The sequence below is a fragment of the Acartia tonsa genome, chromosome 14 (genome assembly GCF_053477335.1).
Source record: "Acartia tonsa isolate MP-2025a chromosome 14, ASM5347733v1, whole genome shotgun sequence".
NCBI classification, from domain to species: Eukaryota; Metazoa; Arthropoda; class Copepoda; order Calanoida; family Acartiidae; genus Acartia; species Acartia tonsa.
In genome coordinates, this window is record NC_137273.1 from 41317977 (window position 1) to 41345703 (window position 27727).

Genomic DNA, 27727 nt, shown 5'->3' on the forward strand with positions numbered 1-27727 from the left:
TCCGGCCACACCGGATACCGGATATTGAAACTATCCGGCCGGATATCCGGCCACACCAGATATCCGGATACCGGATATTGAAACTATCCGGCCGGATATCCGGCCACACCGGATATCCGGCCCAACCCTACTAGAGACCTACTGTACTTTGTTATCAACTGTCCTCAGAGCTTTCAATTAGAGATAACTTATTATTAGCGAAGCTACTCTAATACCTACTGACTTTGTCTGTCCGTCTCTTATAAACAGGAAATATTATTTACTCATCTGTTACAAGTTGTAGACATTTTTTTTGTGTTTGTAGATGATGCTGATGTTTAATGTTTATTTGTCGGACTTTCTTGCTCTTGGTAACTTTAAAGAGTTGGAAGTTATAAATTTTTTGAAAGTATTGCAGGTTTTTTCCCAAATTTTTATAAAATTAATAAGATTTCTAATTAGCCAACTAAAATACCTAGCTCATATGTTAAAGAGTAAATAAGTGTTCTTAAAAAAGACAAATATTTTTAAATTTTAAATCTTTTTGCAGTAATTTATTGTATTCACTTCAGGTGTTGCTTGCGATAACATCAGCATATTATCTCGGATTCCAGGTGAGGTTATTTCTTTTTTTGAGTTGATTTATGTTAATTGCTTTTGCCATTTATCTTATAATCAACATTTGTGCAATTTTACAATATGTCTAATGTTTTTGCACGACTTTGTAGAATGTCCAATTTTTTTTACACTTGTTTGTTCTTATCTGATTTTAAAACTTTAAAAAATGATTCCCAATATTTTTTCGGACAGGATTTATTTCTGCTGGACTATAAACACTTCTGGACCATACTGAAAAATCAAACTTTTTATGCTATCGAATTATTACCCATTATTTTTAAAATGATATTTACCTAATGCATAGTTGATTGATCCAATGATCTCTTGCTTGATCTATTATTCATTAAGGCCACCTTATGGATCCTGCGGACCAGGTTCCAGAAACAAATGCTGGCTGCCAGGAGTCTTGCCGTTCTATTCCTGGCCATTGTTCCAATAGCAAGATCTGTTGCCTTATATTCAATCAACAGGTAAGCAATAAAAATAATTGTTGGTAGCAAAGAAACTCTGAATTTCATAATGTCTGAACGTTTGTCTAAAACACTATTTTTTTAGCTTCTTGTAAGACAGACGGCTGAAATTTGCTGTGAGAATATTTTATTACAATAATCATCCAGTATATTTAATTTACGTTGTCCAATTAGGTATTATCATATTCTCTCATTTTTTCTCTTTATGTTTTAATGACTAGGTACATAGGTACTGAACATCTGTTCTGGTTGTCAATTTGTCAAACCATAATTTTTTATTTTACTTCGCTACTTATGGAAGTTGAGCTCCTTAATTTGTAAATGGATTTTTTAAAATAATTTTAAAGCAGTTTTATTATTTAATCACCACAAATATATTTCATTAAATCAATCTTTTTCTACAATATTTACTTTACTTTACTTCGCTACTTATGGATGTTGAGCTCCTTATTTTGTAAATGGATTTTTAAAAATAATTTTAAAGCAATTTTATTATTTAATCACCACAAATATATTTTATTAAATCAATCTTTTTCTACAATATTTAAACTAACTATTGTTGCTTTTATAGACGATTAGTAATGGAATCCGGAGAGGTTGCCTTCTTAGCAGGTAATTTTTTCATTAACTAAAAGCTACGCACATGGACTCTAGGTCCAGGGGCTTCGTCCAAAGAAGGGGATATTATTTTTCTGGACTTTAGGCTTCTTACAAAAGCTTTAAGCTGCCCTTGACAAATACTGAATTTTCCGGAATATTAAAGAATGATCGGTGAAGCCGTTTATAAGATCTTACTAGTCATAAACAAGAATGACGGCATCCATAAGGCGTAGCCTAAAAAATCAGATATTGAGACCAACATTAACAAAGTGACAACGTCTTTGAGTTTTAGCATTATCTAGAATACCATTACCTACTAAGTAATCATACTTAAACTTTGAAACTTGATTATAGAGAAAATTCAAATATATTATTTGGTTTGCTAAATTGTCTTAGAAATCAATATTCCGAAAATCAATTAAATAGAATAATATTATCTAAATTGTACCTATCTGTTATAGGAATCATCTCCAAAATGTTATTTTAGGTTCCGTCCAATGTCTGTCTTGGTCACTGCACTTGATGTACACATATCGTCTCTATCAAAGGTAAAAAAAATTAGTTGTTTACAGGGAGGGGACAATAGAATGTAAAAGATACTGCCTAATTTAAACTGCCTAATCGTTCTGTTATTTGTAGGGTTGACAATCCGAATCCGGAATCCGCCCAATTTTGGAATCCGAATCCGGAATCCGTTTTTTATAGCGAATGAAAAAACGCAGCTTTAGATTCTTTCCAGTACCTGGTAAAAAAAGCCTCTTAAATATTGCTAGAATCCGGAATCCGTCCAAAAAACAAGGAATCCACGGAGAATCCGTTTTAGTTTTGGACGGAATCTTGTTAGAATCCGAATCCGGTCCAAAAATTAGACGGATTGTCCAACCCTAGTTATTTGTCATTATTATAACTTTGGGGGTTGGAGGATTCAATTATGATTGGTTTGTACAAAGTAAAAGTGTCCAAACCTTTCTATATTAAATTTTAATCTATTGTGTTTCAAAATTAGGAGTTAAACTTTTTTTTATTATTCCCCTTTTTTTTGCAGCATCGATCCTTTTTAGGTCTTACGTGTTGGACGTCAGTAGGTACTGTAATTGTAACGTCAATTTTAGTTTAAAAAGAAAAAGTAAAAAATATTTTGGGAGGGGAGTTATTTTTTAAAGAAACTGAAAGTTACACTGCAAAGGAGAACCATTTCGGTTCAGAGGTTACAGAGATCCTTCGGTGCATACAGACAAATAATCTGTTACTTTTAAATAAAGAGAATCAAATAATACCCCCTTAATTTTTTTATACAAATTGTGGCTTTGCGATTATGCAATAATTTTAGTTCTTATTTAAAGATTTAATTGAGGGGGGGGGGGGAAGTTTAATGCAACCATCTCGTAATCAATATATAAATGGCACTTAGAATTTGAATTTTGATCTGAAATTTTGCATGAGTAATCCTTGGTAGGTCTATTATCCCTAAATCGAACAAAAAGTTGAAAAAGTAACGGCTAACGGCTCAGCCGTTTGGACGTTTTTTGGCTATTTTTAGTGCAAATCTGTTATAAATTACGTAGGAATCAACTTTTTGAAACATATTTTTGCTTTAAATCATTTGAAATGATACAAAAAAAAACTTTTTTAGATTTCTAGTACCAGCAACTACCGGTTAGAACCGTTTGAAAATGTTTTGAAGCGGAAAAGAGTATTATGTAAAGATAGGTTTCGTGATGGATTTCCGTTGAAAATAGTTAAAAATGGCTAAAAGGCTATGCCGCCAGCCGTTAGCCGCTACTTTTCCAACTTTTTGTTCGATTTAGAGAAAATAGACCTACCAAGGATTACTCATGCAAAATTTCAGATCAAAATTCGAATTCAAAGTGCCATTTATACATTGATTACGAGATGTTTGCATTAAACTCCCCCCCCCCCCCCTCAATTAAATCTTTAAATAAGAACTAAAATTATTGCATAATCGCAAAGCCACAATTTGTATAAAAAAATTAAGGGGCGATTATTTGATTCTCTTTATTTAAAAGTAACAGATTATTTGTCTGTATGCACCGAAGGATCTCTGTAACCCCCCCCCCCCACCCACCTCAATCAATATTACACACTGGAATTTTAAATAAGAATATTCGATATATTTTGTTTTGTTCTTATTAGTTCTTATTTATTTAGTAATTTTTTAATCAAAAAGAAATTTTATTATTTGGTTCTCACGAATACTTCTTACTTATTCAATCTTAAGCGTTTATGAAATTTTTATGAAATTGATATTTGATAAAATATCTTTTTATTATATGGAAAAATCAATTATTAGGTAAGTGGTTTAGAATAAGTTCTGTCGAGAAGAACTATTTGGGAACATGGAAAGAAAACGAAGTAGCGAATTTTGTCTTATTTTCAGTGTGGCAATCATTAACATATACTTTTTCTAAGCTACTGTGAAAATACGACGAAACCCGCTTCTGCGTTTTCTTTCCGTGATCCCAATTTTGTCCTAGTCATATTTTAAGTGGTATAGTTAGTCTTACAAAATTTAAGTCCAAATGAACATTATAAGAATTTTTATTTTTATACCTTGTAGTTTTCACAATAACACGACTTTAAAATCAGGATCATGAAAAGAAAACAAAGTCATTCCTTAATTAGAACAGAAGTCACCTTCCTAGGAAGGACATAAGTAGCTTCCCTTATGTGAGAATTTGTTAGATGAAGGGCATAACTTGTCTCCCTTAACAAAGATTTTGCAAGATGGAGGACATAAGTAGCCTCCCTTCACCACACAAAACCTAGCTTTTTGGTCCTTCACATAGCAAAATCTTGCATAAAATAGTTTATCTGTCCTTCACATAGCAAATTCTTGCAAAACATAGCATTTCTGTCCTTCACATAGCAAATTCTTGCAAATCATAGCAAATTCTTGCAAAACATAACAAATTCTTGCAAAACATAGCAAATTCTTGCAAAAAATAGCATTTCTGTCCTTCACATAGCAAATTCTTGCAAAACATAGCAAATTCTTGCAAAACATAGCAAATTCTTGGAAAACATATCAAATTCTTGCAAAAAATAGCATTTCTGTCCTTCACATAGCAAATTCTTTTAAAACATAGCATTTCTGTCCTTCACATAGCAAATTCTTGCAAAACATAGCAAATTCTTGCAAAAAATAGTATTTCTGTCCTTCACATAGCAAATTCTTGCAAAACAGCATTTCTGTCCTTCACATAGCAAATTCTTGCAAAACATAGCAAATTCTTGCAAAACATAGCAAATTCTTGCAAAACATAGCATTTCTGTCCTTCACATAGCAAATTCTTGCAAAACATAGCAAATTCTTGCAAAACATAGCAAATTCTTGCAAAACATAGCACTTCTGTCCTTCACATAGCAAATTCTTACAAAACATAGCAAATTCTTGCAAAAAATAGCATTTCTTTCCTTCACATAGCAAATTCTTGCAAAACATAGCAAATTCATGCAAAACATAGCAAATTCTTGCAAAACATAGCATTTCTGTCCTTCACATAGCAAATTCTTGCAAAACATAGCAAATTCCTGTAAAATATATATACAGGGGTCCCAAACTTAAAAACGGAGTTTCAGCGCTCTCTGACCACCCGTTCTCGAGATACGGGCACCTGGTGTACTTGGTACACATGGTTAGATTTGGGAAATGGTTCGAATCCTTAAAAAATTTGGCTAAAAATAGCATTTCTGTCCTTCACATAGCAAATTTTTGCAAAACATAGCATTTCTGTCCTTCACATAGCAAATTCTTTCAAAACATAGCAAATTCTTGCAAAAATTTTTGGACTTTGACATATTTTTTAAGGATTCGAACCATTTCCCAAATCTAACCATGGGTACCAAGGGCACCAGGTGCCTGTATCTCAAGAACGGGTGTGGGAGAGCGCTGAAACTATGTTTTTGAGTTTGGGACCCCTATATATATGTTTTGCAGGAATTTCCTATATTTTGCAAGAATTTGCTATGTTTTGCAAGAATTTGCTATGTTTTGCAAGAATTTGTTATGTTTTGCAAGAATTTGCTATGTGAAGGACAGAAATGCTATGTTTTGCAAGAATTTGCTATGTTTTGCACGAATTTGCTATGTGAAGGACAGAAATGCTATGTTTTGCAAGAATTTGCTATGTTTTGCAAGAGTTTGCTATGTTTTGCAAGAATTTGCTATGTGAAGGACAGAAATGCTATTTTATGCAAGAATTTGCTATGTTTTGCAAGAATTTGCTATGTGAAGGACAGAAATGCTATAATTTGCAAGAATTTGCTATGTTTTGCAAGAATTTACTATGTTTTGCAAGAATTTGCTATGTTTTGCAAGAATTTGCTATGTTTTGCAAGAATTTGCTATGTTTTGTAAAAATTTGCTATGTGAAGGACAGAAATGCAATTTTTTGCAAGAATTTGCTATGTTATGCAAGAATTTGCTATGTGAAGGACAGAAATGCTATGTTTTGTGAGGTTTTGCTATGTGAAGGACAGAAAAGCTAAGTTTTGCAAGATGAAGGACATAAGCAGCCTTTCTAATGTAAGAATTTGTCAGACAAAGGACATAAGTTAACTTCCTTAAGTTAGATTTTGTTAGATGAAGGACATAAGTAGCCTTCCTTAGACCAATTTCCAGTGACTTCTGTCCTAATTAGGAATGACTTTGTTTTCTTTCCATGATCCTAAAATCATGGTTCTGTGTTAAGAGTTTTATTCTCATATAAAAGCAACAGGATCTTAATATGTCTGTACCGTAGGAACTCGCTAACCGCTGAAACGATATGGTTCTCCTTTGGAGGGTAGCTTTTCATAGGTTCTGGGAAGGTTTATAACTATTTTGGGAAAGGTACCACCACCCCCCTACAAAAAAATTACTCCCCCCCCAAAAAAAAATAAATTACATTAGAGGTGTAGGTAGCTGCTAGTATAGTAATGTTTTAACCTGTGAAGCTTAATATTGCAGTAGTCCTAGATCCTAGATTATTAAGAAAAAATAATACAGAAACTTGAATAAATTGTTTTGACAGCGACCGAAATTATCCAAAACAACCTAATATAAAGAAAATATATTTTGTTTTGTTATTTACAATAACTAGGTCCTAATCTGTTTTTATTTTACATATTTATTTGGAGGAAAATGATAATCCATACCTACTTAATAAGGATGTATTTTCAGCAGTGAATTACAGCTACTTTTTAAAAATTCTTATGTGGTTTTGATAAGATAACCTTATAAATTAAGGTAAAATTTTTTTTTTTGGGGGGGGGTGGTTAATTTCTATGAAATATTTATTGTTGGAAATAAAAGAAGCTATTCTGAAGCAGACACATAGGTATTGTTCTTGCGGTTAGTGGGATCTTTAAGTACACACAGATAGACATCCTGTTACTATTATATAATGATTAGGATGTGTATATCAACCCGAGGACCAACCTTTATCCTGTGGTCCTGGTTCTTCTGTGCCATTGTTAATATCATCCCAGCCAGACAGACAGATAGACATCCTGTTACTATTATATAATGATTAGGATGTGTATATCAACCCGAGGCCCAACCTTTATCCTGTGGTCCTGGTTCTTCTGTGCCATTGTTAATATCATCCAAGCAAGAACTGCCATCAGGAATGACCATTTTTAAAACAAATTCATTAACATAAAACATTGAATACAGGTTACAACACATTTTGTATTTAAGATAGTTAAAATGTTGATCAAAATTAATAAATTAAAATATCATGTATAGTAAGATATTTTATACCAAATTGTGTCAACTTTTTAAAAACTACAATATATTGATTTTTTAAGGAATGCATGCTTGAAACTGGAGTGAATAACTATAAAAAATTTATGGAAATTATCTTTATTTTTGTATCTACTTCAAGCATCAAAGGCCTCCCAAGGTGAAATTAACATTTTTTAGGAAATACATCAAAATATATTTATTTTAACTGATCTTACAATTACACGTTTAAACCAAAAATTTGGATCCTTTAATTGAATTTTGGTTGGTTAGTTTCAAACAAGCAGTGTCTATAAACTTATCAATTTATCGTCCATTGTCTTATCCCTTAAAATCCCTGCTTTTAATTGATATTTTTATAAATGGTCCAAACTGAACAGAGACAGTCAGATTTTACACATTGACGAAGACAAAATTATTTTCTCATCTGCCATCATTAGTTTGATTTCTCAGGTATAATTTCTATATAATAGGAAGTAGTAGGATGTCTATCTGTCTATTTATCTGTCTGTCTGTCTGTCTGTCTGTCTGTCTGTCTGTCTTACAAGAATTTTTTCTCATCAGCCATTATTAGTTTGATTTCTCAGGTATAATTTATATAATAGGAAGTAGTAGGATGTCTGTCTGCCTATTTATCTGTCTGTCTGTCTGTCTGTCTGTCTTACAAGAATTTTTTCTCATCAGCCATTATTAGTTTGATTTCTCAGGTATAATTTCTATGATAGGAAGTAGTAGGATGTCTGTCTGTCTATTTATCTGTCTGTCTGTCCTGCAAGAATTTTTTCTCATCAGCCATTATTAGTTTGATTTCTCAGGTATAATTTATATAGAATAGGGAGTAGTAGGATGTTTATCTGTCTATTTATCTGTCTGTCTGTCTGTCTTACAATAATTTTTTCTCATCAGCCATTATTAGTTTGATTTCTCAGGTATAATTTCTATATAATAGGGAGTAGTAGGATGTCTGTCTGTCTATTTATCTGTCTGTCTGTCTTACAAGAATTTTTTCTCATCAGCCATTATTAGTTTGATTTCTCAGGTATAATTTCTATATAATAGGAAGTAGTAGGATGTCTATCTGTCTTTTTATCTGTCTTTTTGTCTGTCTGTCTTACAAGAATTTTTTCTTATCAGCCATTATTAGTTTGATTTCTCAGGTATAATTTATATATAATAGGAAGTAGTAGGATGTCTATCTGTCTATTTATCTGTCTGTCTGTCTTACAAGAATTTTTTCTCATCAGCCATTATTAGTTTGATTTCTCAGGTATAATTTCTATATAATAGGAAGTAGTAGGATGTCTATCTGTCTATGTATCTGTCTGTCTGTCTGTCTTACAAGAATTTTTTCTCATCAGTCATTATTAGTTTGATTTCTCAGGTATATAGTTTCTATAACAGGGAATACTAGGATGTCTGCCTATCTGTCTGTCTCTCCGTCTGGCAAGAATTTTTTCTCATCAGTCATTATTAGTTTGATTTCTCAGGTATAATTTCTGTATAATAGGAAGTAGTAGGATGTCTATCTGTCTATTTATCTGTTTGTCTGTCTGTCTGTCCGTCTGCCAAGAATTTTTTCTCATCAGCCATTATTAGTTTGATTTCTCAGGTATATAGTTTCTATAACAGGGTATACTAGGATGTCTGCCTATCTGTCTGTCTCTCCGTCTGGCAAGAATTTTTTCTCATCAGTCATTATTAGTTTGATTTCTCAGGTATAATTTCTGTATAATAGGAAGTAGTAGGATGTCTATCTGTCTATTTATCTGTTTGTCTGTCTGTCTGTCCGTCTGCCAAGAATTTTTTCTCATCAGCCATTATTAGTTTGATTTCTCAGGTATAATTTATATAATAGGGAGTAGTAGGATGTCTATTTGTCTGTCCATCTGTTTGTCCGTCTGCCAAGAATTTTTTCTCATCAGTCATTATTAGTTTGATTTCTCAGGTATAATTTCTATGATAAGGAGTAGTAGGATGTCTGTCTGTCTATTTATCTGTCTGTCTGTCTGTCTGTCTTTCTTACAAGAATTTTTTCTCATCAGCCATTATTAGTTTGATTTCTCAGGTATAATTTATATGATAGGGAGTAGTAGGATGTCTATCTGTCTATTTGTCTGTCCATCTGTTTGTCCGTCTGCCAAGAATTTTTCTCATCAGCCATTATTAGTTTGATTTCTCAGGTATAATTTCTATGATAAGGAGTAGTAGGATGTATATCTGTCCTACTACTGTCTGTTTGAAGCATTATTTGAACACTTTGCTTTCTTTACTAAAAGCCCTGCAAAAAGGATTGTCAGAGATTAGTTGTTTGTTTAGTTCAAAGATGTAGAAGTTAAGATCTTGATAACCACTGAACCCAACGAGGTTGTGCTTCTCAGGGTATATAGATCCTGATCCTGCAGTGGCTTTAAGCTGTTTTCTTGGGGCGTTTAACAAAAAAAAATACCTTAGCTTTCCTAACAGAAAAACTTAATCTTGTTTTCTTTTTTCCCTTTAAAACTTAAAGTACATTAATTTAAACAAAATGTCTTTTAAACCTTTTTTTTAGTTTCTACCTCATAATAATGTAAACTTAAATTTTTTCGTTTTATGACCGTATGCGTACACATGATGGAGTTAGATTTTACAATTTTAGGGCATTTATTTGTTGACATTGATACCAAGTGGTGACCAAAGGTCTAGTAATTATGAAGAGTTCGGAGTAAATACAGGTTAATATTCTATTTATTTGATAACATTGACATGTTTTATTCAGTGGTGTACTGCATATTAACCCCATTCCACTGGAAGAGGGGGGGGGGGGACTTATGGAAGATATACAATAAGCTATAAAAATTGGAAAGAATTTTAATGAATATAATAGATTTGAAATCTGCATAAAATTTTAAGGAATTTTTATAAAATTCGTTTTTTGTATAATTCTTTATCTATAAGCGCAAGTACAAATTAAGTTAAATAATTTTGACATCTGTGATTGGTGGATTGAAAACTATCTGCGCCCTGATTGAAGAAGCTTAAGTGACGTACATCATTCAACCAATTAGAGCGCAGGTAGTTTCCAATCCACCTATCCTATTGGTAAAAATTTATTAACTTAAATTGGATTTGCGCTTTTAAATAATGAATTATATAAAAAACGAATTTTATAAAAAAAATCCTTAAAATTTTATGCAGATTTCAAATCTATTATATTCATTAAAATTCTTTCCAATTTTTATAGCTTAATATACAACCCTTATTTTTTTTTAACAGTAATAGGTTTATAAATAAAAAGTGTACAAAGTAGATTAGTTTAAATTTAAATGGGAAAAAGCTTAGTTCGCGTTCTTTAGACTAAAAGAAAGTGTTTGATTGCTTTTAAATACAATTTAGTTAGCAAGAGTTTAAGGTATAGACACACACATGCAGACAGACCGATATCCTGTTACTTTTATTCTAAACTAGCGGCTACGCCCCTAGAGGCCTCTAGTGGCATTTAAATGTTTTATTTTTTTATTGTAGATATCTAATTTGAGAAATAATTTGTCTATGTTATCAGCTGTTAAATTCATTCTTCTACGGAGCGCGACTACGCTAGCGACACTATGCGGCGGAAATATTTAATTTTTTTGATTTTATTGTAATTTCTCTTGGGAGGGTGGTGGTACCCTCCCCCAAAATAGTTAAAAACCTTCCCGGGACATATAAGAATCTACCCTGTTAAGGAGAACCCAATCGGTTCAGCGGTTAGCGAGATCCTTCGGTACAGACACACAGATACACGTAACACAGACACACAGACAACCATCCTGTTACTTTAGTATAAGGATATGCAACAACAAAAAAATAAATCTGTTCAGATGCACGAGAAGGAGAAAGTTTGTTGGGTGACAATGGGTTTAATCAGACCTTCAGGCAGAGTTGAAATATTTTTAAGATTTCAAGTTGGTTGGTTGGGTGGGGATTTATCCATTTTAAATTTTATTGTCTCATCCCTTTAGATCCCTTGCAAATTATTCACTACAAAACCAAAGAAGATGAAAAAATTTTTCTTTAATGTAAACATTAAGTTGTAAAGAAACAGTAGTAATAGCATAACATGTTTAAGAAAGTGTTTAGATATGTGGTAAGGGCTTAAAAGTTTTAACAATTATAACTACATCCATTAGAGGTGAAGTACAAAATAATTTTGTAAAGACAATACCTAGATATCATCTAGATACATTCTCAGCCAATAGGAAATTATTGGGTTGAACATTGGTAAGAAAGTGTATAGATTTTGTTGCCAAAAGACAGTTATTTTTAATTTCGTGCGTATGAAACAGCTAGAAATGGGTAGTCGCTTTTCTTGGGTAAATTACAGCGTGGTTGAAAAAAAAATAGGCAACTCTGACTTCTAAGACAAAGAATGGCCATGGCCGGTTCTCAATATGGTGGCTTCAGAGAGGATAATGATCCTTATTATCTGGGCGTTGCTAAAGATAGCAGTAAGGTATGGTCTACAGCTAGAGTTAGGATGTTAATACTTATGGCCTATAAAGAGGTTGGCTATTAATAGGTATAAGGTAGGAAACGGCAAGGATAGATTAATGGAAGATAAAAGAATCATACTATAAAGAATCATATTTGGAGAAGAATTGATCTATCTTCCATTGGTTTATCCCTGTAATTCGTTTGCATTAAAGCTTTGTGAAAAATCTTCCAAAGATAGAATTAAGGCAACGAAAATGTTTGTGAAAAATCCTCTAACTGTGTAATAAAAATCTTCCAAATTTGAATCAAGTCCAACGTTAAAACCACAATGTAAGCATGAATGCTACAAGGTTAGTGGTGTATTTTTAATTTGATTATACGGGAGTGGGGGGGGGGGCAGGGGGTGCAATAGTCTACTTATCGAACCTTAAGCAACATCATAATTAACTTCAGTAGGTATCTTATACATATAACATGCATCTTTTTTTTATGTTTAATTTTCTTTCTTGCTAATGATGAAATATACCTATTTATTTTAGGTCAATTTTCTGAATAAGTTGTTCTTTGTTTGGGTTAATCCACTTGTAGGAAAGACTTTGACTTTATAATAATCCTTATATTAAAGTAACAGGAAGTCTGTATGCGTGTGTGTGTGTTGATAGGGGTATCTCGCAAAATGCTGAACCTATATGATTCTCCTTTAAAGTGCAGAGCTTCTCATAGGTCCAGGAATGCTTTATAATTACTTTTTGGGAAGGTACCACCAGCTTTTTTATTCTTCACCCAAAGTATCTTAGAGCTCCGCTTAAAAGGGGTAAGGAAGCAAAAAATAGGCTAAAACCATCCCAATACTTTAATCTAAAAATCCGTACCTTTACCTATGTAAAATTTGCATAAAAAGTAGAACTTTCAACCTCATTACGATTTATAATAGGATTTCTATGATATAATTAAATGCCTATAAAATACATTTTTGACTTTGATTGATTCGTTTAAAATCAGAATTAAAATCAAAGCCTTTGGTTCTGTAGTGAAGGGAGTAAAGGGGAACCTGACCACCACCGACGATCTCTTCGACCTGCCAGAAGACCTTACCATACATGAGATTGAGATAAAGTAAGTCACGTGTACCCCCCTCCTATTTTTATTAAAAGGAGGGAGTTGTAATTTTTGTTGTTGCAATTCTTCCCAGTACCCAATACAACGTAACCTAACCTGATATCCTTATAATAAAGTAACAGGATGTTTGTGTGTTTGTCTGTGTGTTTGTATGTTTGTACCGAAGGATTTCGCTAACCGCTGAACCGATCGGGTTCTCCTTAACAGGGTAGCTTCTCATAGGTCCCTGGAAGGTTTATAACTATTTTATTGGGGGGTGGAACACCCCCAACCCCCCAAAAAATGAAAAATCCCCCCCAAAAAAAAAAAAATTTTCGCCCCACCCCAAAATTTTCTTCTTCTTTTTCTTTTAAAATCTTAAATAAGAAATTGAATTATTAAATTCGACTCTCTCCTCCTCAAGTAGCCGCTAGTAAACTAATAAACAAACAAGTTAGAAACTACCATCTCTGTACCCACCTTTAAAACTGATTTAAATAGGTGATATATGTGCTTAACAAGGTACTTTGTGTGAAAGAACCTAAAAAAACACATTATAAGTAAAGGATCGTTATTTGTATTATTGTTAAGAGATGAATAATTAATCTTTTCACTAATTGTTCTCTGTAATTTTAAAAAATAGCCCTGTAATATTTAGGCTTTACTAATGGATTGTAAATTATACAGATGCTACATACAGTTTTAAACCTTTTCGGCATAAATACTCCAAGGTCATAGTTGGGATGCTTAGAGTAACATTGTCCAAAGCAGCGTTGCGGAGCCGTTTGATTTTGGTGCGGCTCCGGCTCCAGATCCGGCTCGACCTAAAATCAAGAAAAACTCGACATATTTTTTTCCCACGTCTATTTTTGACTTTTGAAGGTTTTAAAAGTTCAATTTTTGATTAAAATTGACTTAAAAAACTTAAAAGGGGCATTTGCACATGACAAAACAGAGTTACCAAATTATAATTTATAAAAAATCTCTTTGTTTATCTAGTCCGGAGCCAGAGCCGTTTTTTTAATGAAAATTACGGCTCGGGCTCCACAAAAAATGGCGGCTCCAGGCTCCGGCTCCGCAACACTGGACATTTCCATAAGTCCCTGAAGGCTATGAAGTATTTTTTTCTTCTTTTTGCATAGTAAGATTAGAGGATTTTATATTTGATGAATGAATGGGAAAAATTTGTTATGGTCGTTTGAACCCTTTTGTGTACAAAAATTATATTGAAAACATGGACAGATAATTTTAGCATTTTTAGCAAGTCACAAAATCTGCGTTACATCCAGGTCTTACAGAGTAGAATCATCAGGCATTTAAAGGGATAAGACAATGACCGATAAAGTGATGTACATCCAGAATGATGATACACAAAATTACTCTTTTTGTAGATTACAATTAGTTGCGGATACTTTTGTACACTTAACCTTATGATACAATTAAAATTCTATAAAAGACCCCAATGTTTTTATCCAGCGAATAAGAAACGTTATTATAAAACTTCGGGGACTAGTGTAATAAACAACCCAAATGCCCCCCTCCTTCCTAGATTATATAATCATAGGATCGTTTATGTTGCTACAAGCTTTGATAATTCTCCAAAGAAAATCGGCGAATTTCAAGAAATCCGTAAAAATTAATATTTTAATTCGGACCATAAAGACATATTTTAATTATTTTTGTAATTATTAATTCTACATTTTTAAAGTTTTATCCATTTATTTCTTAAATCTAATGTCCTTGTTAATGAATATTGGAGCGCACAGCACAGACTATGGTGGCGGCCAGGGAGGGAGAGGACAATGGGCTGTTTATTACACTAGACCACAAAGTTTAAATAACGTTTCTAATTCGTTGGTATAACAACTTTGGGGACTTTTAATAAATTTTGATTGGTTGAGTGTCCATACGTTTCAACCACTTATTGAAATCTACAGAAGGGGTAATTTTGTTTATCAACATCGAGGATATACATCAATTTATCGGCTATTGTCTTATCCCTTTAGATCCCTGATGGTGGCCCTTATATCTTGAATAATATAATAGACATTCAATTTAGTGGTTCAAAGGAAGTACAATGTACCATGGAGGAAAGGACAAGTACAAATGTTAATTATTTAATTTAAAAAAACTATGGGCTAAGATTCAACTTCATTTATTCCAAAATTCTAATGCTTGAAAAGCGTAAGAAGGACGTATTAGCTTTTAGGCTATCTGGGGACTCGAAACCGATACTTCCCGAGCAGTCTTCTAAAAATATATAGTTAATGCCACATTTGGTCCTGGTTTGGTTATTAAAAAGGGAGGGGGGGGGGGATGAGTTGATTCTCTTTTTTTTATTTTTCTAAGCGGGGGGGGGGTGTGTTTTTTTAGGGGCATTTTCTCCTGGGAGGGTGAATGTACACTCCGCTCCAAAATAGTTTTAAATCTACCCTGGTCACATAAAAATCATGTTAAAGTTTGTGCAATATTTGACAATCCCTATTTTCCTGGTAAATTTGGTAAAGAGATTTTGCTGTGAATGGGATTTTATCTTTCATTCAATAGGCTTGCCAAAAAATATAAATTTTATTTTCAATATTTTTTTTAATTGTAAAGTGTTTAGTCAAGGATCTTAAGTGATAAGACAATGGATGATAAATTGTTAAACAACCCCAATGGTTATTAACAAAATTATTCTTTCGAAAGATTAAGATTATTGATTGAAAAATTTGGACACTTCTAGTTAGAAAACAACCATTTAAAATTCATCTAAAGGTTTTGATCCAACGAATAAGATTTATATTGTAATTTACTCTTCCATCCCTCCTTGTTTTAAGTAATTATAAAGAACAAAGTCAAAATTAGTATTTACGTTATTTTAAGTGTTTTTTTCACATCAATATTAAAAGAGCTAGATAAATGAAAATAAATTTATCTAGACACCTTTCTTATCCGAATCTGTACAAATGAAATAATAATTTATCGTTCCCTGTACTTCTTGTGTTTCAAATCACTAAAAAGATCCCAATGAAGTTTTGAGAAATAAATTTTGAGCCCCTGTCATTTACTCATATTATTGAATTTTCCATGGCAAGCCTATGTTGTGTGGTTAAGAAAAGTTCTTTTGATCAGTGAAATCCTTCTTAGCTTAGTTTGCAAAATATTGGTTCCACCAGTTATGCAACTAGTGTTTCGTCACACCTGCAAAATATTAACTGTGCAAATATCAACATTGTAACTTTACCCAGGGATCTAAAGGGAAAAGCCAATAGCCGATAAATTTATTTACATCCCCAATGATGACACACAAAATTATTTCTTCCGTAGATTGATATTAACCAACCAATCAAAATTCAGTAAAATTTCCCAAAATTGTTAAGCAAACAAATAAGAAAACGTTATTATAAGATTTTGGTGACTAGTGTAATTGTCCCCTTTCTCACTGAATTTGACCTCTCAAATCAAAAGCAAAAGGGTATATTCTCATCAAAGGGATGGGACAAAAAACTGTAATTAAAGATTCACATCCAAAAAACTTCATAAACTTATTCTGCTATTGGTTAGCATAAATTTCTTGTGGGGGAATGGGATGGGAGGAGAAAAAAATTCCTTTTATAGTTATAATTTCGAAAATGAAGTTCTATTTGTCATATTTAATTAATGGTGCAAATGTTAATAAAGTGCTAGTTTGTACCAACTAATCAAACTTTAATAAAAGTGATATAAGGTTTTAATCCAATAAATGAGATAAGTGATTATGAGATTATAGTATAATTATAGGCCAATATACCCCTCCCCCGTCTTTATGCTTCGCCCCTAGCTTCTAGGGGCTTTGCCCTAAGAGGTTTTATCAAACTAATTTTTCGTGTTTTAGACTTTAAATAAAATTTACATTTTTTTTTGGGGGGGGGGGGTATTTTGTATTTTATGGGAGGTTAGGGGTGTTCCTCCCTCCAAGAAAATAGTTATAAACCTTCCCGGGACCTATGAGAAGCTACCCTGTAAATGAGAACCCGATCGGTTCGGCGGTTAGCGAGATCCTTTGCTACAAACATACAGACAGACAAACAGACAGAGAGACAAACAAACATCGTTCTACTTTGTATTATAGATTTTTCATTATATAAGAGTTCAATTGTTTTCTGTCTATTATGATTTTGTCGGCTCTATTAATCTATTTCATTTGCGTGATTGATTGAACACCTTGTAATATGCCATAGGTTTAACTACATTGCAACTAATGCCAAACCTATCCTATTATAGGTATAAAGTAGTAAGGATTTTAATGTCTGAAGATTTCAATAACTACTAAACCGATTAGGTTTTCCATTTTTGGTAGGCTTTACATAGGTCCTGTGATGGTTTTAGTTCATTTTTTTCTCAGATTTAAGTGTTTGGGGTTGTATTTCTTTTAGTTTCTTATTTTAAGGCAGTTCCTAAAAGATGAAAATTGTAAGTTTTTGGTTGTCATTCAAAGTTCTTGGTACTTATTCTTTGAAAAAAGAGCATTTACTTTACACCTTTCTTTTTATTTATATTCATAATGTTCAACATTATATTTCTTCGCTTTTTTTGGATGGTGATTTCCGTGCTTTTTTATGGACACCTTGCAAGATTGCATTCAGATTTCAACATTAATCAGAAAATTTTCAATTTCTTCTGGAAAATAAATTCAATCTTGCGTGATTTTCAGGGTGGGAGGTGACATTGAACTGTAAATTACACTGGTACCCAAAGTTTTTTAACCTTGTTATCTTATTCGTAGGATTAAAATCTTCTTGAAACTTTCTTTCTCTTATACATTCTTGATAATTTTATATTTTAGAGAAAATTTTTTTGCACTATTTATCAATGTAATTTATTTTCTAAAATTTTTGCTAGTTTTTAGTTTCAGTATGAACTACAAAACCGATTAATATCCGCTGCGCAGGATTATTACCAGTTCTTAGTCATATTAAAAAATTGTGTATTGCATCGCATTACAGACAATTTTCTAAGGAATAATAAAATAAAACTGATTTTATCATATAGTTTTCATTTTAATATCCGCGAAAAGCTGACTATAATACGATGCGATGGCTAACTATTACTAAACTGTTTTGGTAAATTAGAGTTAGCTACTAAATTATTACATAGGATTAGACTCAGTTCAAGGTAAAAAGTTCTGGGAACGATTATCTTTTAAAAATCTATCAACTTGGAAGGCCGCTAACGGCTAAACGACTTAATGTTTTGTAATATAATCGCACATCAATCTAGCTTACAAACGGCCTATAAATAATCTAGAATAAGCATTACTCAATAGTGTACAGTTTTCTCGCAGTTATCTAATGTACGTTTAGCTGTTTGGCAGCTGGCACAGCCTTTAAAGTTTATAGATTTTTTGAAAATAATAGATTCTAGGAACATTTTACCTTGAAGTGGACCTGATCTAAGTTTTGATTTATAAATATATTTAGGTTTAAATCCAAATGGGAAGAAGAAGAGAAAATAAATTCAGGTTATTTTTTATTTTCATGTTTGGGGTCTACCATATAATATCTGATTTAGGGTCTGATAAGTTTATTGTTAAAATTGTTACATTTATTCAAATCTTGAAATCTTACTGTTTATTTTCATCCTTTTCCCGTAACTCTAAGTTTAGGTATATGATCTAAAGCTGATGTGTGCTCAGGGTATTTCCGATAGTTGCGCGAAGCGCACCTGAAAATTTGACACTCCTTTAAATCAAAATCAAGGGGGGTAATGCATACAATAATAGGTGTATTATTTTATTGTTTGGGGAGGTGGCATCTCCCTAGATAATCAACATACTCAAAAGTCAAACAAGTGTTCTTTTATTGGTAAATTAGGGGTTTGACTTAAAAACTCCACTTGGCTATGTTATGTGATTTTAGACCCTTGTCAAGGGGGATGTAGGAAGGTTGACGCCAGGAGGGGTTCATGCATCCCCTTTATTTTACCAGAGGGATAGATAGAGCACACCTCTAATCTAAAGTTTAATATTAAAAAATATTAATATTATTTAGAACTATAAAAACTCTCAGGGATCTTAATGGATAAGACAATGAGCGATATATTGATTTACACCCTCAACGATGACAAAAAATTATCGCTTTTGTAATAAAAACTATTGGTTGAAAAGTTAGAATTGAACTAATCAAGATTTTAAGCTAATGAATAGGAGAATGTTTTTGAAAACTTTGGGTTCTAGTATAATTTACCGTTCAATGTTCCTACCTCCTTGTAAAATCTTTATAAATACCATTCATTTACTAAACTGGAAACTAAATACCAAAAATTACATCTATGAATAATTTGGCCAATAGATGATAATAATAAGAAGGTCTACGAGTTTAAGACATAAGATAAAATGGATGGACAACAAACCTACATTCACTGTGTTAGTGGTTAACCTTTGTTTAGGTTAGGTATTATTGTGTAGCCCCGCAGGATTAGTTCTCCACGCATGGGTTAGGCATAAATAAGATAATAGGTCATTTGTCCAATTAGGTCTTTTTTCAATGTTTATGTATATGAAAAATGTGTCAAGTGCGTTGCTTAAGTCAAACTGCATAAAATTTTATTAAATTACACATTCATCTCAGGTATAAGCAACAAGCGAAGTATATCTAAAAGGTCGTTAAATCTAATAAGTGTTGACCCTCAACTACAGATGAAAATCACGTATAGTTTCGCGATTTTTTTATTTCCTTGTTGGACGGTATAAGCTGCATTCATATACTATGTCTTTTTAGGTCAAATTAGACTGTGGAGAATATTGTACAACTGTTTTGGAAATCAATTCTTTGCCATCGGAATTCTAAAGGTATTTTTAATCAATTAATAATAAGTGTTCAATCCTTATATAAAAGTAAAAGTAGCATGTTTGTCTGTACCGAAAGATCTCGCTAACCACTGGGCCGATGGGGTTCTCGCTTGTCCTCAAATAGAATATATTAGATCATGTAGTATGTCTGTGTATGTATGTTTGTATTTACTAAAATAACTCCTTAACAATTGGATTGATTAGGTCAGCCTATTAAGAAATTACATCCCATTAGATATTAATCTTTATTGTTAACCTATTTATAAAGTTTTTAAGTTAAGGCCTCTTGGGGCACAGTCGCTAGTTTGCTGTGTTGTTAACTTTAAACTGTACAAGTAATTGGGTATAGTCCCTTTCATGACAACTCCTTTTAAGGGGCGTTTCGTCGTATTTTTACAGTAGAATTTCTCCTAATTCTAGCCCCCCCTCTAACCTTACTTAATCTATTGCGTCAAAAATTCTATATTTTTTAACCTTTTCTATTTAGCTCATTAGCTGAGTCATTTAGCTTTAATTGATTTTATCATATAGAGAAACCCCCATAAATTATTATATATTTATTATATTTTAATGGAAATAGGTGATTCATTATAATTGTATCCAAAGTTTTATAAAAATGTGACCTTATTCGTTGGTTCAAAAACTTTGGGTACTTTTATTGAATTGTTATCGCTTGTCTTATCCCTTAAAATCCCTGTAAATCAGGGACACGTTAAACAATCAAAGATTGTTAAAAATAGCTTTAAAAAAAGGGATCATATGGGATAAGACAATGGACTATAAATCAATGTTTATTTCTAATCTCACTAGACAAAATTACGTTTTTGTTGAAAAGTTTGGATACTAGGCACTAGTTTGGAACCAACCAATCACAATTGAATTAAAGCCAAAAGTTTTAGGGCCAACTAATAGGAATTACAACTTTGGGTACTATTGTTATTTACGGTCCAATATCCCCTCCCTCCCTGTAAAAAACAGACATTATAAAGCACTTTTTTCCATATAATATTAGTAATAATCTCTCTCTTTTTAATCCTTAGTTTTGAATGATGTAAAAAAAAGATATGAATTAAAATTGAATACGTTTACTTTGGTAATGCTTTAATAAATTGAAGGATTTTAGGAAAATATCTAATTCTGTGTTCAATTTGATGGGAGAAGCTAATTTAATTTTATAAATTAGATGTCTAGCAGCACACACACACACACATATACACTCACACACATACACACTCACATACATACAGATGTCTAGCAGCTTCTTCCCTCTCAAATTTAATTTTTATACCTGCTCTCTGTAGATTTATAAATATATTTTGATGGCGACACTACTCTTTATTAAGTTGCTAATATTGGTCCGTTGTGATTTTAAAAGCGAATCTTTTCTTTAATAATACAGTAATGGAAAGCTCTTAACAATTTCAATCTTTGCTTGGATGATTTAGAAAGCGTAGCAACTCTGTAATCGTTACTAGAAAGTCTGTACTTCAATTTACAACATGCTGATTTTTAACTATTTGACAGCTATTTTTGCATGATATAACTATTTTATTCATAAGATTACTAGGACAACAGTGTACAATGTAATCAGCGATGCTTCTCTATAATCAAGTTCTAAAAATAATAAATATATGCATGTCCTCTGTTCAGACAATTTTGCAAACAATTTTGTTTGGGTTTTTAAAATATTTTATTCTCCTATCATCAAAACATAGTGTGGTAAGCCGAACGTTTCAGCTCACAGGGTTGCGAGTTCGAGTTCAACGAGCCTTAGCCTTGAATTATTCTACCAAAACAAACTAGCAGGATTTAGTCATACAGAAATTATATATTTAACTGAATAATATTTACAATGAATGTTTACTATATATATACAACAGATTATAACAATGGTTAGGTTTGAAGGGGGTGTGGGACGCAAGGGCTTAGCTCCCGGCGGTAGACAGGCTGTGGGGGCAGCTGTGGTAAAAGGGGAGGCAGCACCTCCCGGTTGTATAATCGCGTGAGGGGCGCGTGATAGCTGCGTGTTTGAGTCCCTCCCCACATTTAGGCAGGCCAGTTTGACCGCTGGATAGCGGGGTCAACATCGGTCATGAGATAAATGGTGATATAATAAGATTAGTGCAGAGGGTTTGTTATGATAAGTCACAGCGTAGCAATTCTGTAAACTGCCTGTCCGTCTGGTTGTCGTATTACCACAACCTCCCCTTCAAGGGTTGCGGGGCTCTCGAGCCACCAGGCCTTGAACCTGGGGATACGACAACCTATGTCTGCGCAGGACAGGCTCTTCCTGGGGCACAGCTCGGTGGAGGACAGCTCGGGCTACACAGGCTCCGCGGGACACTCGTTGCTCTGTCTGGCTGTGGTTGGATATCAGCATTGTCAACTCCTGGTTGGCTTCCAGGCGTGGGTTGGCGACGGCCAAGCCCCGTCGCTGGAAATTTTGCCTCGTCTGCAGGACTAACTCTGCCTCAGCGGGTAGCTGGACACGGAGGCCTAGGCTAACTCTGGTGGTTCCCAAGGGGGGAATGACGATGGAGGAAGGCGCATAAAATTCCATGGGGGCGCCTGCTTGATCCAGGTTGCTTGGCCTCCTAGCTCCTACCCGGATGGGGATGGCTGTCATCAACAGGGGGCACATGGCTTCAGCTTCGTCCTCTGGGGCTGCCTCTTCCATTGCAGTGGCCGCTTCTCCTCCTACAGGCTCGCTGCTGGCCGGCAGGTTCTCCATGTCCGTATCAGGATTCCAGATGGCATCCCTGGGTGGCTCTGGAGCTGGCGGCGGCGGCGGTGGTTCGTTGGGTTGATCCTGCAGGTTCTCCTCTACTGGGTCACGATCCTGGCCGCTAGGCTGTGGGGCGGCTGCGGTCGGCTGGTACACTGGGAACTGTCCTGGGTCACTAGCTGGGGGCGCCGCAGCTCCGACCGGCAGCTCGGTGGCATCCTCGTCGCCGTCCAGGTCACCTTGAATGTCTGTTGGAATCTGGTGGGCAGTCACATCTCCAGTGTATTTGCGCAGTCGGCCTACATGCGCGGTGACTTCCGAGATCCTGGCGGTTGGAGAGGCAGGTTTGATGACATAATGGACGTCTGTAGCTTGCCACACTACCTTCCAGGGGCCAGTCCATCTCTTGGTAATCTTGGCTGCCTTCCCTGGCACCAGGCGGGGGGCCAGGTACCAGACCAAGTCTCCAACCTCGTACTTGGCCGTGCCTTCGTAGGCTGCCGCGCTCCTCCGGATGGCTCCCTCCTCTTTCTGCTGGATGGCGTCATACACTGCATGGTAGCGTTGCAGGAGAGCTTGGACGTTGGCTGGAACCGAGGCATATTCTGTGTCTGGCAGCCGGAGCACCATGTCCACCGGAAGTTTGGCCTCTCTCCCAAAGTAGGCCAGGAACGGGGTCACGCCGGTGGATCTGCAGGCCTTGGTGTTGTAGGCGAAGGCAATGGCAGGCAAGTGTGGCTCCCAGTTATTGTCGTCTCTGTCTAAGAACAGACGCATGCCTGTGTTGAGCGTCCGATGGAACCTTTCCACTCGGTTGGACTGCGGGTTGTAGGGTGGTGGATGTGTCAGGCCAATCTCAAGCTTGGAGGCCAGCTCCTGGAATACCTGGCCTGTTGTCGGAGTGGATTTTCAGGGGGCATCCGACGTGGCCAGGTGGCGGTGCAGCAGGGCTTCAGCCACCGTGAGGGTGCGCTTGTTGGGGATGGCGTAGAGGCTGACAAACCGGCTGAACCCGTCTTGACAGGTGAGGATATAGCGGTTCCCAGCTGGGGTCTCTGGCAGTGGCCCCACCAGGTCAATAAACAGGACTTGCTGCGGATACCCCTGGCGGGAGGGCACATGTATCCCTTTCTTCAACCTTTCCTTGGTAACCTTCTGGACACACTCAGGACAAGTCTGAACCATCAGGCGGACGTCACGGGACAGGTTGGGCCACCAGAAGTGCATGGCGACGCGGGCGATAGTAGCGTCCATTCCAAAGTGCCCGGCCATGGGGGTCCCATGGGCTAAAAAGAACGCGTCCTGCTGGAGGGCCGAAGGCAGCAGGTATCTTGTTCTTTCCCCTGTCAGGGTCTGGTCAGTGGTGGTGAGGCAGCCATGCTCGTCAAGTCCCAGGGCTGGGAAGCGGCTGGCGTACTGCTGCTCGTCTCGTTCCTTGCCGCGCAGCTCAGCCTTAGTTGGGGCTCTGCCATCAGCCACCCACTGGCGGACACGGAGCAGGAGAGGGTCCTGTGTCTGGGCTTCTAATACTCTAGCTGGGTCCAGTCGTGCGGCAGGGGGCCGGCTAGCTGCGGACTCCCCTAGCTGGCAAAGGTTGTGGATGTACTCAGCCTGCTCTGCTAATTCTTCGGCGGTAGCTGTCGGCATGTTGGCGTCCTCCCGGCGGCTGAGGGCGTCGGCGTTGGTGTTCTGGGTGCCAGGACGGTGGCAGACAGTGAAATCTAGGGCCGCTAGCTCCTCCTGCCAGCGGGCCACCATCCCTGTGGATGTGTTCAGCGACTTCATCTGTAGCAAGGCTGAGGAATCAGTGTTGATCTGGAAGCTGCGGTAGGACAAGATGCCGTGAAATTTCCGGATTCCATACATAATGGTGGCCATCTCTCCCTTCCAGGACGGGTAGCGAGTCTCAGGGTCGGTTGTCTTGCGCCCCACGGCGGCAATCAGCCTCTCCTTGCCGTCCTGGCATTGACTCAGAATGGCCGAGATGGCGCGGCTGCTGAAGTCTGTGGTGAGCTGGAATACCGCCGGCAAGTCAAACCTGGGCGGCGCTCGGATGGGGGCTTGACGGAACTTGTCCTTGAGCTGTAGCAGCTGGGCTTCCATCTCAGGCGTCCAGGCTAGGGTCTTGGCCGTCTTCTGCCGATTCATCTTGTAGGTGAGGTCGGCATACTCTGGGATGAACAGGCGGTAGTATCCAAAGAAACCCAGAAGCGCCAGCAAATCCTTGGGGGTGCTGGGGGCCGGCCAGTCCAGGATACGGTCAATATAATCCTCTTGCATGGCTATCCCCTCACGGCTGAGGGTGTGGCCCAGATAATCCACCTTGGCTCGGAACAGCTTGGTCTTAGCTGGCTTGAGGCGGATTCCTCCCCTGCGGTGGGCTTCCAAGACCTCCCGGAGCCTAGCCAGGTGGGCCCAGGTATCCTGGTGGAAGGTCAGGACGTCGTCAAGGTATGACTGGAGGTTGGCTGTGCCTAGTGGATTTAGGACCCCTGCAATAAATCTGGAGTAGACAGACGGTGCCGTAGCAAGGCCAAAGGGCATCCTTTTCCATTGATACAAGCCCCTGGGGGTGGTGAAGGCGGTGCAGGGCCGGCTGTCCTCAGACACACGGATGGTGTAGTACGCGGCCACCGCGTCTAGGGCACTGTAGACGCGGTGTCCTCCAGCTCGTTCTACCAACTGCTGGATCCTGGGCAGAGGGTAGCTATCCAGTTCCAGGCACTTGTTGAGGGCTCTGTAGTCGACGGCCCAGCGGGTACTCCCGTCCTTCTTCTTGATGGGCACCAGGGGGCTGCTCCAGGCGGAGTCTGACGGCTCTATGACTCCCTCTTGTAGCCAGGTGTCCAGTTGTTTCTCCAGCTCAGCCTCCTGCCGCGGGTTCAGATCCCTAAATCTCTGGCGGATCGGCTGGGTCCCTGGCTTGAGGCGCAGCTGCAGCTCGACTACGTCCGTGCAGCCGGGGGTAGAGTTGGAGAAGACGTCCCTGTATTCTGATAACAGGGTCCAAACCTCCTTTTTGAGCAAGGGGTCCATGCGCAGGAACTCGTTGTCTTCCATCTCAAGGGCCTCCCACAACTCCTGCATATCTGGGGGCTCAACAGGCTCTTGGAACGAGTGGAGACGCGGGGGAGGCTTATCAGAAACCTCTAAAATGTCAGGCTTGACTAGCTCCCCAGCCACTGGGAGGCCAGCGTCCAGCAGGAGGGGCGTCTCCCCTTCATTTACCACCAGCACTCGGAACACGCTGGCGGAGCCAGGCCTGTGGGCATACAGGCCTTCTGGGATGACAAGATCCTCCCCAAACCTCTGTTCTGGGGCAGCTAGTTGGATGGCATCCTTGGTACGGTGTCCTACTAATTCAACAGGGACAGCCATGACACCGCGGCCAGGCAAGACCACCCGCTTGGCCGTGCGGAGTTGGGGTGGCTGGCCGTCAGTTGGAGTGACAGCGCTTAGCCTATACGTGGCTGGTGCGGGGTCAGCTTCGGCTCCGGGACCCACCGGCCGCGACTTGACGGGCTCGGCCTCGGGAGGGGCTGACGTGTCGGAGCCAGGTGTGGCTCCGAGGGCGTCCGGCCACGATTTGACGGGCTCAGTGCTGGGAGAGGCCGGGGCGCTGGGACCAGCCCGGGCTCCGTGGGCGTCCGGCCGCGACTTGACGGGCTCGGCACTAGGAGAGGCTGAGGCAGCAGAGCCATGTGTGGCTCCGGAGGCGGCCGGCCACGACTTGACGGGCACGGCGCCGGGAGAGGCTGATTCCTGGGAGTTGAGTGTGGCTCCGGGTGCATCAGACCGCGACTTGACGGGTCTGGACTCGGACTTGGCTGGCTGACTGGCTGGGGGTCCCAGGTAGAGGGGGCCAGGTGGACACGGCTGGCCGTTGATAAAGGTGTCGGCGGAGAAGATTGGTTCTGGAGGGCTGGCAATCTCAGGGAACGTTGTTGGCAGGTTCTCCAGCGGCACCTTGGGCACTGGGGGCAACCCCATGGCTAGCAGGTTGGTCCCCCTATGGGCGTTGAGTGCAGTGTCCACCCAGTGCGTGCCTTTCTCGACCACACGCGGCTGCTCTGGCAGTGGGCCTGGCAGAGGCCCCTCATAACTCAACTCTCTCTCGGCTGTCTTCCGGTCGATGGGGACGCCACGGAGTGGGATAAACTCCCCACGCACCCACAAGCAAGGGGGTTGCATGTCGAAACAGAGCCTAGTTCCGAACTCCTTGAGAAAATACCCTCCTAGGTTCAGAGGGTGTGAGAGATTCCGGACCACAGTCACGTGGTACAGATGGAGTATAAGGGTGTGTGAGACTGCCATATATAATTCTTTCAATTTTCCTATTACCTGGAGGGGCTGGCCTTCCTCGTTAGCAGTCAGGATTTGGGTGTTGTCCGGAATCAACATGCGTTGCAGGCCCATTGCGTGCATGAGGTGTTCAGAAATTACAGCAGACCCTGGTACACGGTTGCCAGAATCGATCATGGCATCAACCTGTACATGCTGGGCAGGGTCAGGAGTAGGAAACCTCACCCTGATATGGCAGGGGAAGTGGAGGTCCTGCCCTTGAGACAAGGGGGCCTCCCGTTCGGCTGGGGTTGGCAGAAACTTCGGTGGTGGCCGAACCGCAGCTATGGTGGTATCGCTTACCATGGTGGCTTAGACTGTAGCTTCGAATCACTAGAGCTTATTAATTATCACTGGGTCAACAATTTTATATTTCTTTTTATCACTTGGTTGACATTTATACACACTTATGTGTTGTTATCACTAGGAGCTCTAGGTGTGATTCTGGAAGCACTGGCAGCAGGGAATGTCCGTCCTGCAAGGTTCAGAGGGGTAATGGCGGCAGGGAATGTCCCGTCCTGCAGCGCCGCTGGTTCGAATCCCGAAAGATGGCGGCAGGGAATGGCCCGTCCTACAGCGCCTCGGGTTCGAATCCTGGAAGGCAGCGGCAGGGAATGTCCCGTCCTGCCGTGCCTGTGGCTCAAATTCTGCTATCCGTCGCAGTGGTAGGCCTTACTTGTGTGCTGAAGCTTCGCAGCCACACATTGCCTTCTCAGGGAGACCAGCACCTAGCTGTCCGTCTCGTAGGTTTGGCCTGGGTGTCCTGGGGCTTGTCCCAGCTACACTTGCCAATGTAGACTCATTTCTGTAGCCGTTTGAGCTAAATTGTCCGATTACCGTGGCTGCGCACCTAGCGATACTCCTACACGGTACGGAAAAAGCGTCTT

At 38.2% G+C, this 27727-nt stretch overlaps 2 protein-coding genes across 3 annotated transcripts in view; one reads left to right on the forward strand and one right to left on the reverse strand.

The window, feature by feature from the left end:
- Positions 1 to 27727, reverse strand: part of LOC145305885 (protein FAM221B-like) — a 519245-nt gene that overhangs the window by 97985 nt on the left and 393533 nt on the right. The window lies entirely within an intron of this gene.
- LOC145306152 (ATP-binding cassette sub-family C member 10) overlaps positions 1 to 27727 on the forward strand; it is a 107796-nt gene that overhangs the window by 2901 nt on the left and 77168 nt on the right. Inside the window, exons 3-15 of the mRNA XM_080148130.1 lie at positions 552 to 593; positions 946 to 1067; positions 1639 to 1679; positions 2155 to 2215; positions 7203 to 7292; positions 7791 to 7866; positions 10049 to 10124; positions 11253 to 11307; positions 11794 to 11884; positions 12405 to 12448; positions 12892 to 12981; positions 18405 to 18445; positions 19704 to 19774. Of these exons, the coding sequence (XP_080004256.1) occupies positions 552 to 593; positions 946 to 1067; positions 1639 to 1679; positions 2155 to 2215; positions 7203 to 7292; positions 7791 to 7866; positions 10049 to 10124; positions 11253 to 11307; positions 11794 to 11884; positions 12405 to 12448; positions 12892 to 12981; positions 18405 to 18445; positions 19704 to 19774 (900 nt within the window). The remainder of the gene's footprint in view (positions 1 to 551; positions 594 to 945; positions 1068 to 1638; positions 1680 to 2154; positions 2216 to 7202; positions 7293 to 7790; positions 7867 to 10048; positions 10125 to 11252; positions 11308 to 11793; positions 11885 to 12404; positions 12449 to 12891; positions 12982 to 18404; positions 18446 to 19703; positions 19775 to 27727) is intronic.